The sequence below is a fragment of the Dasypus novemcinctus genome, chromosome 21 (genome assembly GCF_030445035.2).
Source record: "Dasypus novemcinctus isolate mDasNov1 chromosome 21, mDasNov1.1.hap2, whole genome shotgun sequence".
NCBI lineage: Eukaryota > Metazoa > Chordata > Mammalia > Cingulata > Dasypodidae > Dasypus > Dasypus novemcinctus.
The window spans coordinates 4273308-4287840 of NC_080693.1; the positions used below are offsets into that span (position 1 = coordinate 4273308).

Sequence of the window (14533 nt, forward strand, 5' to 3'; positions counted from 1 at the left end):
CTTCTCCACCTTCTTCCCAGCTTAAATATCCCTTGCACATGAAGGGCAGCCCATGGCATGCTAAACAAATCAAACCATTTATTTTTCTCTGTTTTTTTTACAATGAAGTTGGTTTGAATTTCTTTGGAAAGAAACAATTTTAGACATGAGTGTATTTTTCCACCTGTGTTCCATATAAGAATTTCAGTCATTATTTAGGGAGGAGAGGGAGCAGTGCTTGTGGAGCGATCCTTGGAAGAGTGCAAAGGTTCCTGAGGTCAGCCCCCTTGGCCACAAAGTGAATCCCTCCCCAGCTACTTGGACAAGACTCATTCCTGCACCAAAATACACAAAGCGACTTCATATCCTCCATCCCTATATCGTATTGCATGCACATATATTTTGATGGACTTGTGAATCTTCTTTTGGCCCACATCCTTTTTCTGTCCTTATTAGCATTAAGAAATAGGCCAACTCTAATTATACATTTAGTAATCCTGAGTCTTAATGTGCTATCTCCTCTATAGAGGCGGAAATATACAGATTCATGCCCCTAGGAAGCAGGCTCGTGGGTGTCTACTCAAACCAACCACACAACACATGGCCTGCACTTGCTGAGGACCATGGAAGCTCCAATGTCTACATCCTTAGGTAAGGAAAGCACAGGAACACTCGGGGAAGGTGTTGACTCACATATCAGTTATAGAAAATTAGCTGATATTCCAGAAACCAAAACTGTAGAAGAGCAACTTTCCATGAGTAAAGTATTAGGAGATACAGATAATATCCTGATGGCCATCCAATGATGGCCACCCACAATGGAGCCAGGCCTTGTGAGAAGGCATAAGGAAAGACACTAATGGGCACTTGTCACTTAACAGGAAGACCATGACATTTCTCTTTTCCCAGGAGCAGGCTGAAAGAATATAGACTGAAGCAGGAGGACAGAACTAGGTCAGTCACCTGTGGATCCACCGAGACTGCAGCCATCCGTATCCCTCCACCTTCAACATCCCACCATCCCTGAAGTAGCAATGTTGGACAAATACAATATTGCATAACGGAGAGCATTTTAAATCAAAACTAACTTTATATACATTTTCAATAAAACGCCCAAAACTACCACTCCTCCTCCCCTACCAAGGGTATCATATTCATTTTGGAAAGCCTTTGAAGGCCCTCACTGTCCTCCCCACAGTCTCTAGAACTTCCAAGGAGTAACAGTAGGACCAGGAAGCTGCATGTAGAGTCATTTGGTTAAAGCAAGAGGAAATCTACTGTGGGGGTCCACAATGGCAGGTCTTCTTTGTGGAGAGATTGGTCCCACTGCTCCCTACACTCCACAGCGGGGCTTCTTCTTTCTAGGATCCAGATGTTGGTCACACCTTCTTTTTCGAGACTGAGAGGATTGGCTTGCACCCAGCACCAACATTTGCCTGCCAGCAGCCCCAAAGTCATCTATGAGGTGGGATTTTCTTCCAGCAGAAGATGGACCTTCAACTAAAGCCGTGTTTGGAGACTTGGCATCAGGATGAGGAGTTTGATTGTGACCTCTTTTCAGAGATGATACAGACAGGGATTCTCCACGTGCTCTCTTGATTCCAGAGGTGTGATGGCCTGAGTGAGCGAGGGGACTCTTGACAAGTCCCCATGGCAGCAGCTGATGTGGCAATTTCAAGAAGAATGCAAGGCTGGGGAGCGCCTCATCCTCCTCTTCATTGGACCCATCTGCGGGCTTGGATTTGGTACTTATAGGAAAGGTTTCTTGCAGAGGCACCTCATCTCTGCTTCCGAATCTAAAGAAAGAGTGTCTTTGGTGTTGGTGATGGTAAGACATTTGTTTCTTTATGATTTGTGGATCGTCTTGACTCCTTGGAGAGACAGCAATGTCTTTAGGGGGATCCAGGCTGTTGTCTGCTCTGCCATCCCAGTGTAGGGCACCAGTACTGACTTGAATCCCTAGAAGTTGGCCATGCTCAGCTTTACTCTCTGCACCATTGCTAGACTTGCATGTGGAAGGAACTCTGTCCAGTTCAGGTTTATCATAACTTGGAGGTGCTTCCAAAACCTCTATATCTTTCAAGGGCAGCAGACGCTTCTCAGCCAGCTGTGGTCAAGGAAATAGACAATTAATGACTGCAGATGTTTCTCACATGAGGTGGCTGAATGTGTGGCAAAGATGACTGCACTTGGCCAGAAGGCAGGTAGGTTTTGTATATACATATATTATAGCTTATTCTGCCCATCTTCCTATGCACAATTCCCAAACTTGCAGTCCTAACCACACCTACCCCGTACCTCTCCACAATTTCCTCCCTACTGGTTCTCCATTTACCCCCACACCTTCCGCAGTTTTTCTCCAGGAGCCATGCCACCCAAGACAAAGCATGTTAGACAAGGTCATGTGGATTACATATTGTGAGGCCCTCCCACCCTTGGTTTACCTGGGTGGGCGTGAGTCCTTCCTCTTGCTGCAGCTCCTCTGTTAGGGACAAGAAGTCTACATGTGCTCCTGGGGAAAGCAATTCTGCTAGGAATCGAGGGTGAATGACAGCCTCCACCTGGGAACAGTAATAAAAGGGGATTGAGCACCCTAGAGAAAGAGCCACCTGTCGGTTTTGGAAGCAGGAGGGAAAGCATTGACACGGCACCCCAATCTGCAATCTGTGGATGCTTGGGATGATGAGCACAGCCAGCTACACATAGAGACACTCACACATGCACACACACACAAAGACTCAAATACACATACATGTACCCACTCCACACTGCTCAGGAGATAAGGAATAGACACAAGTTTCAACAGATTGGGAAAGAAGCACAGACCTGAAATGCTGACAGTGCTAAAACTAAGGACTCTGCTAGACACCTCACCTAAAATCCGCCCACCTTGGTGATGAAGTCTTCCTCTGCACACAGCTGGTGGATGTAGTTGAGGAGATCCGGGTCTGCATAGATTCCATCACATTCCTGCTGTCCATGTCCTTCCTCTTCCGATTTTCCATCTTCCCCCTCTGAGGCTGAGTGCAAAGGCCCCACCAGCCCATCCATGAGGTCAATGTACTCTTTTACGGCTTCAGGTGGGATCTCCTTGGGGGCCTTTGTCTTCAGAGCCCGCTGCTGTCTGCGTTGCCTCTGGCTGGAAACCTTGGCCTTGGGCCCTGACTTTTTTGGGTTGGACACTGAAGATAGGGGCAGAGGTCAAGAAGTAAAAGTGGAATGAATCTCCAGCTTTTATTTTCCAACCATATGTTGGTGAGAGTAATATTTTAGGGATAGAAAATGCTTCCAGGTGGTTCAGGCTAATCTGAAACTACATGAACATTTATGGGATAAAATTTAAAAGATGAATGACCTTAGAGAAAGTTTCTGTTCAAGAAAAAGCGGAACTTGTGATATTGAAAGCTATCCCTTCCTCCATCCCCTAATCAACAGGAATATTATATAAATGTGTCCCTTTTGACAGTCAAGATGAGAGTGCAGTTATGACAGCTGACAAAAAGGGTAACTGAGAAACTAGGTTCTCGATGGGTTTCTCCTTTGGAAACACAGAAGGCAAATCTTGAAAGGAATGCAGCTCATGAGTCCTATTGCCTTCTCTCAGTCCCCTTTGCACCTAGTCTTCTGTTGGAATGTGATGAGCCATACCTGGCTTCTGGCCTTCCATAGTGCCTGGGGGCACCTGTGGATGAAGATTTGGAGGGGCTGGAGGTGGAGGGCACTGGAAACCCTCCTTCTCCACCAACATCTGAATCTGCCTGTCTTCTTCAATTTCAAACTCCTTGAACCTAGCATGGGAGGAAGGCACAAGCAGTGTTGACAGCATGGCCTGGCCCACTGATTGCCTACAAAAGGAGATCAGCACCAACAATAGGGGAAAGTAAGTGTCTTGGGAGGGATATCAAGGTCTTGGATAAGTGCTTTTCCAAGAGGGGTTTTGCTCCTGGCAGTACAGCCACAGTTTGGGGGTACTTCATGAGGTCCCCACATCACCCGTTCACCTACAGCAAAACTCATCATCACTTAAGGGGAATGTGAAAGAAATGAATCAATTTGGTCCTGGGCAGATTTTGAAAGTTGAGTGTACAGGTTGTAATTGCTAGACTATACACTGTCTTAACTAGGATCTAGTGGGCTTCAGCAATCTTGATATAGGTTCTTGAATTAAATTAGTGTGTTCCATGACAGGATGACCAAGTTGGCCATCATCCCCAAGTCAAGGATATCATAGCAAAAACTAGACAGATGAGCTGACAGTGATCGCATGCTGGGATCTGGGATGTTAATATTATAAGTAAAGGAGGGATCAGCGCCCAGATCTAAGAATCCTAGAGCCTTGGAGCAGTAAACTGAATGAAGACATGGGGTTCATAAATGCTTGGAAAGAAAGTAGAAGGAAACATTATGGAAGGGATTCAATTTCCAATGCTGTCCTTTTTATTTTATTTTTTGTCATTGCTTTGTGTTTTAGCCAAGAGTTTAACATGCAGTTGAACAACTTGTTCACCGGATATCTGAGATCCTGGCTTCCTCTAACCAACCTCCTCCACTTCTAACTCATCTGGAATGACAGAGAACCACTTGGACATTATCTGATGAGGAGAGGTGGGTCCAAAGTCCTGTGCCAATAGGCTCCAGCTGCCCAGACACCCAGACAGGCAGAAACATGCCTTGTCAAGCATGTCACCACTGCAAAGTACCTACAACCTAGAGGCTACAGCCTACAATCCTAGAGGATCTGTGGGAATTACCCTCAACCCCATCCTAAGACCTTCAATTTCATGACATCTGCAGACCCAATATCAGAGAAGGGTTGAGCATCCTATGGAAGGTGAAAAACTGCCCAGTACTAAAGGTGAAAGTGACGGCACAGAGGAGTTGGTCCGTCAGTATCCAGGGAATAGTGACCTAGTTGACACCCCCTCTCTAAGTATCCCTTCTATTGACCAGCAACAAAGCAAGACCCCTGCCTGGCTTCGTCCTCCCCAATCACACCCAGCCACAAAACCTCGCAAATTAACAAGGATCCTTGGACTCACTTTGCTGCCATCTCGTAGTAGATCATCCGATCAAAGTTGCTTGTGTGCTGCCACTCCTGCACGGCCCTCTGCAGTCCCTCGTCCAGGCTCATGGTAGGCTTCCGACGGGCCAGTGACCGAAGCACTGGGCTAAAATTCCCCGTGTCAGTAATATTCTACATGTACCTTCTCCTACCCCTTCCTGACACTACCCAGCCACCATCACCTGAACCCCATCACATCTATCCACCATCTGTCCCTTCATGATCTCCTTTCTATGTGTACCCTGTGATTTTAAGTGCATCTGCCTTGTACGATCCCTGACTGAATAGTGAATATCAATACAAGGATTCATTTCTAAAAGTCCAGCTCAGTGAAATGATTGTTTTGGAATCTCTGACTTCCCTTTGTAGCTTCAATGGTACTGTGTAGTGAATGAACTGGGAGAACACTTTAAAAGGAGATTCCGGGCCTATTCCCAGGGGTCAAAAGCTAAGTAAACAACTTCCCAGGTGACTATTAGGTGATTAGTGCTTTGGAAAACAGAGCATCAGAATACAAAGAGGAGTTAATATGCAAAGCCAAGGGTTGTTAAAGCCCATGCCCATGGACAGCCATGGGCTGCCTCAAGATTCAGAAGGTCATGCTGCTGCCTGCATTGGAGAGTTTGCTCCAAGAGTGCTCAAGAATGTGGGAGAATCATTAAGACTCTTAAGCTGGAAATTTGGGGGACTTCTTTGAATTCTTCCCTGGGGCAGGAGATATTTTTGGGAGTTCAAAAATTGAAAAGCATTGTGTAAATAAAAAATAAGTGTCCTGTTATTTGATATAGGCTCTATTGCCGTTGACACATAATTTTACTGGGGGCAGTGCAGACCAGAGACAGCTGGCAGTTCAGGGTGTGAAAAGAGGAAATTATTAGAGTTTCTGTCTCACAGTCACAACAACTCATGGTCTTGGGCCACATTGCTAATCATTCATTCACTCTTTAGTTAGGGTAGTGTTGCCTTTTGTGAGCTCTTTTGCTCTTCTTGTCCTTTCAAAATCTCACAATGATAATATAACAATTTAAAAAACTAAGAATTATAATAATAAGGAAAAAGACTAGTTATCGTGTAATGTAGGAAAGCATGAGAAGTTGTGTCTATGAAGTACTTTGTCTATTAGCTCATGTAACCGTCTCAGCAATACTCTGAAATAAATGGAATAAACCCTTACAGGTAAGGTTACCAAGTGAGGTAATCTCTCCAGGATTACAAATCGAGTTGGAGCCAAGTGCTTCACAACTCTACAGTTTTTGCCACCTCCCAGTTCTAACTGGAAATCTCCAGAACAATGTGTGGGGGGGCAAAACTAGAGTTATTTGCCTGATCTCTGTGGATTTTGCTTTCTCTGGACAACACATGCTCAAATCTTGTGCTGGAAGGTAGAGTGCAAGGGGAAGAGTGTGGTGTTTGTAGTCACACCTCAATTCAAATCATGGCTCCTCACTCGATCACAGGACAACTCTCTGATTGTTAGTTTTTATGTCAATGGTTACTAGGATAATGATACCAAAGTAGAGAATGGCTGGACCCCCAACAGAGGGAGGTATCACTTGAGATAAGACACTTGAAAATCAGTCATAAACCAGGGATAGATCTTCTCTCATCATGACCTACTGTCAAGAAACTCTGGAGACATTAACCTGGGGTATCCATCCCTGGTCCTCTATATCCGAATGGTGCAAAACAGTCAAATGTGTCTCCAAGAGGAGGCCACTCACATGAGAAAGCAGGAAAGAGCTTCAGCATCAGGACTTAGGGGAATGTGCCTCCGGGCCAGGGACTTGAAGCACTGCCAACATCGGAAATTCTGGTAAACACTCTTGGGGTTCCAGGAGTCATCCTTGGACTGGGTGGAGGGAGGACCTCTCTCCATGGAGGCCCCCTGTGGCCTGAAGAAAGCATTCCCTGGAGGGATCCTGGGGGCCAACTGGGCAGCTGGTGGTGGAGCTTGAGGAGGAAGGCCTGGGGTCCAGCCTCCCTCAGCAGACTGGGTGCACCCCACAGCTGAGGCTGGGATCAAGGGCTTCAGAGCAGAGGCCCTCAAGGTCCCAGGAGGGGCATGCTGAGCACCCCCACAGAGGATCCTTGGGTCACTTGAAGTGTGGGGCATCTGAGGAAGGACAAAGGGGTGAGTAGGAGGGGTCTCTGCTGGTCCCCCTAGTTTTCTGATTTGAATAATGATCTTCTCAGCTCCAGTCCCACTGGGGACAAGGCCCCCCTTTCCTGTCACCAACTGTGGCCTGGGGAAAGCAGGCGGCTGCAGAGAGCTGCCAGGAAGGAAAGATGGGGGTAGGTGCTGCCCCCAGGGAGGTGGGGGTGGTGGGCCAGGAATGGGTGAAGGGATTGGCAGGGCAGTGCCAGGATACAGGGAGACTCCAGAGTTCATGGTCTTGTCCGGTCCCAGCACTGGAGAGGCTGTAGAGACAAGGAAATGGGTGGATTTAGAGGCCACAATGGCAACACTCTTGAGGCTCTCAGGAGCTGTCCTTTACTCCTTAGGAAATTGAGAGCTGGAAAAGTGCTTATTAAAAATTTCTTCGCCTACGCAGCTCTGGAACTACCCAGACATAACTAAGATAGTTTTCTCTTAATCCAATCTTAATAGTTACTCTTTGTTCTTAGCTCCCAAAAGGACATTAACCAGACCTTCCCAGTTCTGCATAGGGGAATAAGAAGAATAAAATATCGACTGAAGGCAAAACCAGAGAATAGCATCAAAAGCACCGATATCTGAATCTAAACTGTCACTGATAAATCACTGACTTCAACAACAGTTTCGAGTTTAACGTGCTTGAGGCAACACAGGACTGGGAAATTGCAGGTACCCTCCTCACAAGACCCCTGGAAGTCCTAAAGTCATCACTTGCTTCTTGTTTTTGACTTGCTTTTCTTTTCACCTCTCCCCCGGTTTTTTCCCTATACAAATTCAAGTTCCCATTCTCACTTTGATCTGGTTTTGGGAAGATTCTCCCAGTTCCTTGCTTGTGCATTTGCAATACATCACCTTCTCACTGAGAGACGTGTTTCTCCTTTGTGGTGCTGGAACAGGCATGCCGTTCTGTTGGAATGGCCATGCATACGTCACGAGAATCAGAGCTATGAATTTCAAAAAGTGAGCAGGCACATAGGTGGAGGAAATTCAGAATAGCACCTGTCCCTCTAGTGATTTTAGGTTCTAGAACTCCAGATCAGGGTTTTCCCATAAGAGAACTTGCTCCCATTCAGTGAGGCTCCCAGACCTCTGAGTGCTAAGGAGAAAGAAGCACGTGCTATTAGGACAGCCCCTCTCTGAGGAAATCCCTACCAGAAATTCAGCCAGACTCAATATTTGGTGAAGGCTTTCAGTCAGCCTCTTGACCAAAGAGCTGGTGTCAAGGAATGCTTTGGAAAAAATGCCCCTCAGCATGCTCACGAGCAGATAAGGGATTTTCTTTTGGGTAAGTTCTAGGCAGCACAAGGGCATTATGAAGGTGGTAAATTCTTAAGATTACGTTCTGCATCGCCTCTTCAGACCGTTACCAATACTATTACTTCTAGTACTATTAGTGATAGAGTAAAATAGACCTAATTGTATCTCTTCTCCTTCCCCTCTTCAGAAAGAAACCACCCTTCATTGAGTGTTTTACTGAAAACAAATAGCAGCCACTATCTATTCCATGACCATGAAGTATTCATGGACTATGAGCAACATCTTCACCTCACCTTTAAATGAAGAACCGAGGGTTCACCGTGAGGAATTAGAGAAGATGAATTGGTTGAACATCTGAGTTTACACAGTTTAAGGAAACGTCATAAAATCCAGGTAAACCCAATCTCTAAAACTAGCTGAAGTTACCACAAGTGCCCTGGAAACATTGAGTCAGAGAAAACATTTGCCAGGAGTGAAAGCAAAAGGCCTCTGGGCTGGTAGGAGCTTAGAGGCTCTGGGCTGGGACAGTTAGAGTAACTTCCAGGCGGCCTCACAGACAGGATATTTCACTGCTGACTTGGCCACGATGAACTCTACCGAAAAGTTTGTTTGTGTTAGACCATTGCTTCTAACTGTCCCCACAGGATGTCATTTCCTCCAGGTCATATTCTTCCCAGAAAATCATAAATTCCCAGGTGCCTGAAGTAATGACAAAGGGTGGAGACAAGCCTCTCTAGACTACCACACCTCGTAAACACGCTACCATTTAATACACTTGTTATGTGGCTTTTTTCTAGAGAGAAACTCTTCCTGCATCCAAACTTTCTCATACCTATTGTAGCCCTCTCACATATCTAGATCTACCTCTAAGGAGATCCCTTCCTCAACTCTAAGTCTTGGCTTTCCAACCTACCCCACCAACTCCCAGGTGAGAGGTTCTTGGTGGAGTCCAGTGATTTCTCCTTCCTCTAGATTCATCTCAAATCTTGTTCCAAGAAGATGGGTCAAATTTGAATTTCTATGGATTTGAGGGATATCAGGGACCCTGATAACACAGCACCTTATCCTAAGTGCTTACCTTTTGAAGTCACCTCGGTACACTTGGACACTGACCACCGCTATTTGACAACCTCTAGCAGAGATTCAATTCTACGCCCTGAGAGTGAACCGCTGCCAACAGATTCTCAGGAATCCACGGAAAGGGTGGGGAAGTTTGAATCTCAACAGGACTAGAACGAAGCACTCAGACATTCTACAGGGGGGAGGGGCAAAGGGCAGGTGGGCTTGAAGTGGGGGAGGGTAGAACGTCATCCAGGACTCTGACAGGGGAAATTGCAGGTGGTCCCTTCAAAGTATAATGGGACAGCACAATTATGATGGACTCTGTTAGTGTAATTTATTGATTCTTCCTAATTCATAGCACAAAGACTTCTTCCTAGGTCTATACTTAATTATTTATAAAAAAACATTGGTTTGTGGTGGAAAGCCCCTCCACATCAAAGAACTCCACGCTTGTAGGCTGACAGGAAAAATCGATGCTTTTTTCTCATTAATCGGTTGTTAAGTATTTAAAATTTACAATATTTCAATGATTTTGATTGTTTTTAACAGGTAAACATTGCATGGTGTGAAAGTCAAATTTTGCACAATGGAAAATGTAGTGAGAAGCCTTCCACCCACCCACTTCCCCTGGCATCCCAGTCCACATCACCAGAGGACACTTTTGTTTTTGCTCCTTTCGCATCTTTCCAGGAAAATATCATGCAACTAAAATCAAACACGTTATAAATTCGTTATAAACATTTTATGTTTATTTCTGATTATAAACGGTATATACGAGGGTATATATATGTTATCTAGTGTCAGTTTTACTGCAATTACTGTCTTTTGGCTGGTAGCTTGTTTTCAACTCTTCTTTCCTTGGCATACGCTACAAGGAGAAGTTCTTCAATTAATAAAACCTCTAAAATATCCCTAAGAATAATATTCCCAGTTTTAGCAAATAAAAAAATAAACCGCAGTAAATTGTGAAATTCAGTAAACAATGAATTATATTCTAGCATAAGTATGTCTCAAATTGTATATGACATATATGTTAATACACATTGTTTTTATGAGATTTAAGTTTAACTTGGTGTCCTCTATTTCATCTGGCAATGCTACATAAGAACTGGAACCCATTACATTGTTAATAGTTACCCCATAAAGAAAAAGAAAGCACTGAACCTACAGTAAAGACAACTGAATTTGTATCTATGCTCCACCCAAACACACGATTTTTATATTTCCACTGAATAAGAGAACAGTCACAGCAAGTATTACAAAGTCTGGAGTTTTATTCTACTTCATTGCTAAGAAGCCTGCTAAGAATTTTGCCTCAAGTTTAAGGGCTCAAGATAGCCGTGAACTAGTTTCTGGACTCAGATGATCAAATGTCCTGATGAAAGCTATCAGAAACATCACCTTCAAACAAAATCTTACTGGGTCCACATTGGCTGTACATATTAAATAAGCTCACAAAAAAATCTCCTAATATGGGAAAAGTCCTAGGACACAACCAGCAATGGAGTTCAGAGGAAGCATAGCTTTGAAGGAGTTTCCAGAACCCAAATACTTTGCCAAGATTGTTCTATAAGGAACCCTGCCTCTGAATAGGATAAAGGGCATATTCTTTGAAAGGCCATGAACCAGAAGAAAACAAATGCAGCCAAGGCATGCATAAGCAATCCTTCCAATCTGAGGACACTGTCCTAGCTAGACCTCTTCTAAAATACTTCACGGAGGACCCTGTCTCAGTGCATGGGACTGTCCTCCACATCTGTCAGTCGAAAATCATGAGTGGTCCTTTCCCACATGCTTTCTCCCAGAGGCATGGAAGGCTGTTCGGTTTCCTGCAGAGGAGGCATGGCCTGAACACGCCTGACAGAGCCTTATGAGTCTCCACCTCCTGCCCCTCCTCCATGCCCCTCCCAGGACCTGGTCCCTGCAGGACCTGGCAGCTTGGCGCTTGTGCATGTGGCTGTGGGGGCGGGGCTCTGTCACGTGTTCTCTGGTCCTCCAACCGCCCCTGATGTCAGTTGGGAACCGGTTCCAGAAGGGAAACGCATGCGCACAGGGAGGAGGGCCAGTCCATAACTGTGAACCCCAGGGTCTGGGGGGGAGGGGTTGTCCCATCACCCTAGTCCCACCACTTCCACCTGCTTTCTATGTCAGTTGTGTAAAAAATAAAGGTGAAGAGTGCGCCAACCCATGGCTTCCTAGTGGTGTCTCTGGGCTCAGTGCTGTGTGTGCTCCTGTGAATCAGGAGCTGCTCCCTAAGTCTGTGGCCCTGCCCTCACTTGTCCCTTCCACTGTGGGGGGAGCACCTGTACTGTGGGAGGGAGGAGCACTGCAGACCAGACTGGCTGCATTTGTTCAACTAGATGGTATAGAGTTAAATTAACTTTAAAGTGTTAATAATGTGACCTAAGTCTGTATCCGCTACATTGTGATAATACAAAAAATGAGGGAAAATATTTCATTATATAAAATACATTCTATTGAGGAAAGAGGGAACACTAAAAAGTAAGGGCAATTCCAGCATCTCTTGGTTATTTCACTATATTACTTTTTAAGGTAGAAATATTAACCAGTGTTCATGATGAAAGCATTATTTTATGACGAACATGAGAGTCTTTGCTTCATGGAATAATAAACCGTTTTTCAAGGTCTGGTGTCAATTGTGATGGATTTTCAGGCACAGGATATATATAATAGGTATAAGATTTGGGCAAAAATGGACAAAAGTTTGTGAGAATCAATTGACCAAGTGCAATTTACAAAAGATAATGTATATTTTCTAACTATTTGTAAAATTTGTGCTGCACGTACAGTATGCTATTAAATGATTGAAATGTATTCACTATGTTTATATATATACCCAACAATTATTTTAGAGAGAGTTGGTTCACAGTGTTAAACCTGGCTACATACCACTACATTCATAACTGGGGCTTTAATTACTTTTGTGATTGTATCCAGGAGCTGAGTTCCTCCAGGTGGAAGTGTGTTTCGTGGAGTTGTTAGCAGGTCAGTTAGTGTATTTGAGGAATGAAAGATGTTTTGTACCTGATTGTGGGTATGCAGAGAAGAGGTTGATTGTGTATCTGAAAATTGTGATAGTCTACCTATGTATTGGTGGGCCTCTTATGGACTGTAGAAATACAGGGAGTGTGAGCTCTATTGTGCATGTCTTTTGGAACTGTGTTCATGTGAATTGAAAGTTTGAAAGTTTGAGGCTATGGAAACATTATATGTTGTGAGGGCTTTCCCCATGACTCTTTGGGATTTTTGTGTGTTTAAGTTTGGAATTGCCTCTGCATATGCACATGGGCAGTGATAGGGAACATGTCAGTATATTAGTTGATAGGGACGCTGTATCTTCTGTATATCGGTTGGATGTGTGGGATCCCTGAAATGTACTCACGGTACGTTGAGTGGTGATGTATGTTTGGGTGACTTTCAGGAGTTGTGCGTAGATATTTTGGTGTTGAAGGGAAACTGTATAATAGTGTACGAAGCTGGCAGATGTGTATGTTCAGATGGAAGGATTGTTGTGTTTCATGTGCCTGTTCTGGAAGATCCTGGAGATATTTTGATAATCATTAGCAAGTGTAGGGACTAAGTAAATGCAGGAGCTGTATCTGTATTTGGTGATACAGGGTGGTATTTGTTCATATTTGTATTGTCTAGGGGAATTGTGGGTAAAATTGAGGCATGTGGTACATTTTATGTGTAATGAGCGTGTACTCTGGGTCACAGTGATTTGGATGTATATTTCCCGGTAGTATGTTATTGAAGCTTTCAGTAGAGAGATTTTATTATGTCTTGTGGGCACTTAGTATGAGTATATATATCTCATTGAATGGTGGGGCTGTGTGTTTATACATGGAAGTGAACACCTTAGTGTGCTTGAGCTGATCTCACAAATCCCACACCATGGTTTTGCTCAAACAGCATCTGTTGGTCTCTCCTTTGAGACTGGAAGTCCAGGTCAAAGTGTGGGGAAACCTTGCTTCCTCTGAAAGCCTGTAACATTCTGGTGCATCTTCGGGGAATCCTTGCAGCTCCTTGGATTGTTTCTCAGTCTCTGGCCAGTTGGTGATATCCTTTCCTTCCTAGCTTCTGTGACTTCTTGCTTCTCTTCCTAAGGCCTACAGCCACAAGGAGCAGGACCCACCCACAATTTTAGATGGGCCACGCATGACCTGAAAATGAAAACCAGAGGAAATCCCGTTAACACTGGGTTGACAGCCAGAGGAAAATGGATTAAGATTAAACACAGGCCTAAATTGCAGTACCTAATTCAATCTGCCACATTGGGGTGATTGTATGTATTGGAAGTAGGTCTAAAATTTCGAGTTGTGGGAGTGGGGGTATCTAAAACCCCCACATAACAACCACAGAGACACAATGTGGGGAGAGACAGAGGGTGTGCCTTGACCTGGGAGGATGGAGCGTGTACTGAGGGCTGCAGACCCCACCCTGGCATTGCTGCCCCATGTTGGCTGTGCAGATAGAGGCCTGCAGGCAACAGCCCTCAACCTGGGGCTAGGACATGTCTTACCCTCCTTTTCCCATCTCAGGTCTTCACTGAGTGGCCCTTATGGCCAGGCTCCCTGATGTCCCAGACTCTTCTACTCTCCAAAGCCTGATGACAGGCCCTTTTCCCTTCAAATTCTGCACCAGGGCATGGGGTCACACGGGCCCTGCAGTAACGCATTGGTAAGGTCTGAGGAGACTCTGAAGGTTATTTTGCCACCACTGGGAAACTGCTCCTAAAAGGAAGTCTTTCTGATTTCTGCTGCAGGAATGTGGGACTGAAGGTGGAGGTTGTGTTTCAAGTGCCAAGGAAGGAGGCCTAGGACCTGCAGATGTGGAAAGCAGAGCACACTGCTTGGAGCCCAGACAAGCGCTGATGGAGGCCAGGAATCAGGGGTGAGGTCAGAACAAGGTTTGCTTCTGCAGTAGGAGGTGGAGAGAGCATGTGAGGGATGAGATGACCCCCAACCCTAAGCCTAAAGACATGCACACCTCCCCTT

At 45.0% G+C, this 14533-nt stretch overlaps 1 protein-coding gene and 1 long non-coding RNA gene across 2 annotated transcripts in view; one reads left to right on the forward strand and one right to left on the reverse strand.

Annotated features, from left to right (window-relative positions):
• The first annotated feature begins 4457 nt into the window (after window positions 1–4457).
• LOC131274922 (uncharacterized) overlaps window positions 4458–14533 on the forward strand; it is a 51864-nt gene continuing 41788 nt past the window's right edge. Inside the window, exons 1-4 of the long non-coding RNA XR_009182213.2 lie at window positions 4458–4584; window positions 7667–7865; window positions 8641–8846; window positions 14302–14429. This is a non-coding gene — a long non-coding RNA (uncharacterized lncRNA). The remainder of the gene's footprint in view (window positions 4585–7666; window positions 7866–8640; window positions 8847–14301; window positions 14430–14533) is intronic.
• LOC101418476 (NUT family member 2G-like) lies at window positions 5015–7460 on the reverse strand. Its single transcript, XM_058283263.2, has 2 exons — window positions 6763–7460; window positions 5015–5147 (listed from the first exon to the last, which is right to left on the reverse strand). Exons 1-2 carry the CDS (start codon window positions 7428–7430, stop codon window positions 5015–5017), a joined length of 801 nt encoding a protein of 266 aa, XP_058139246.2. The 5' UTR covers window positions 7431–7460.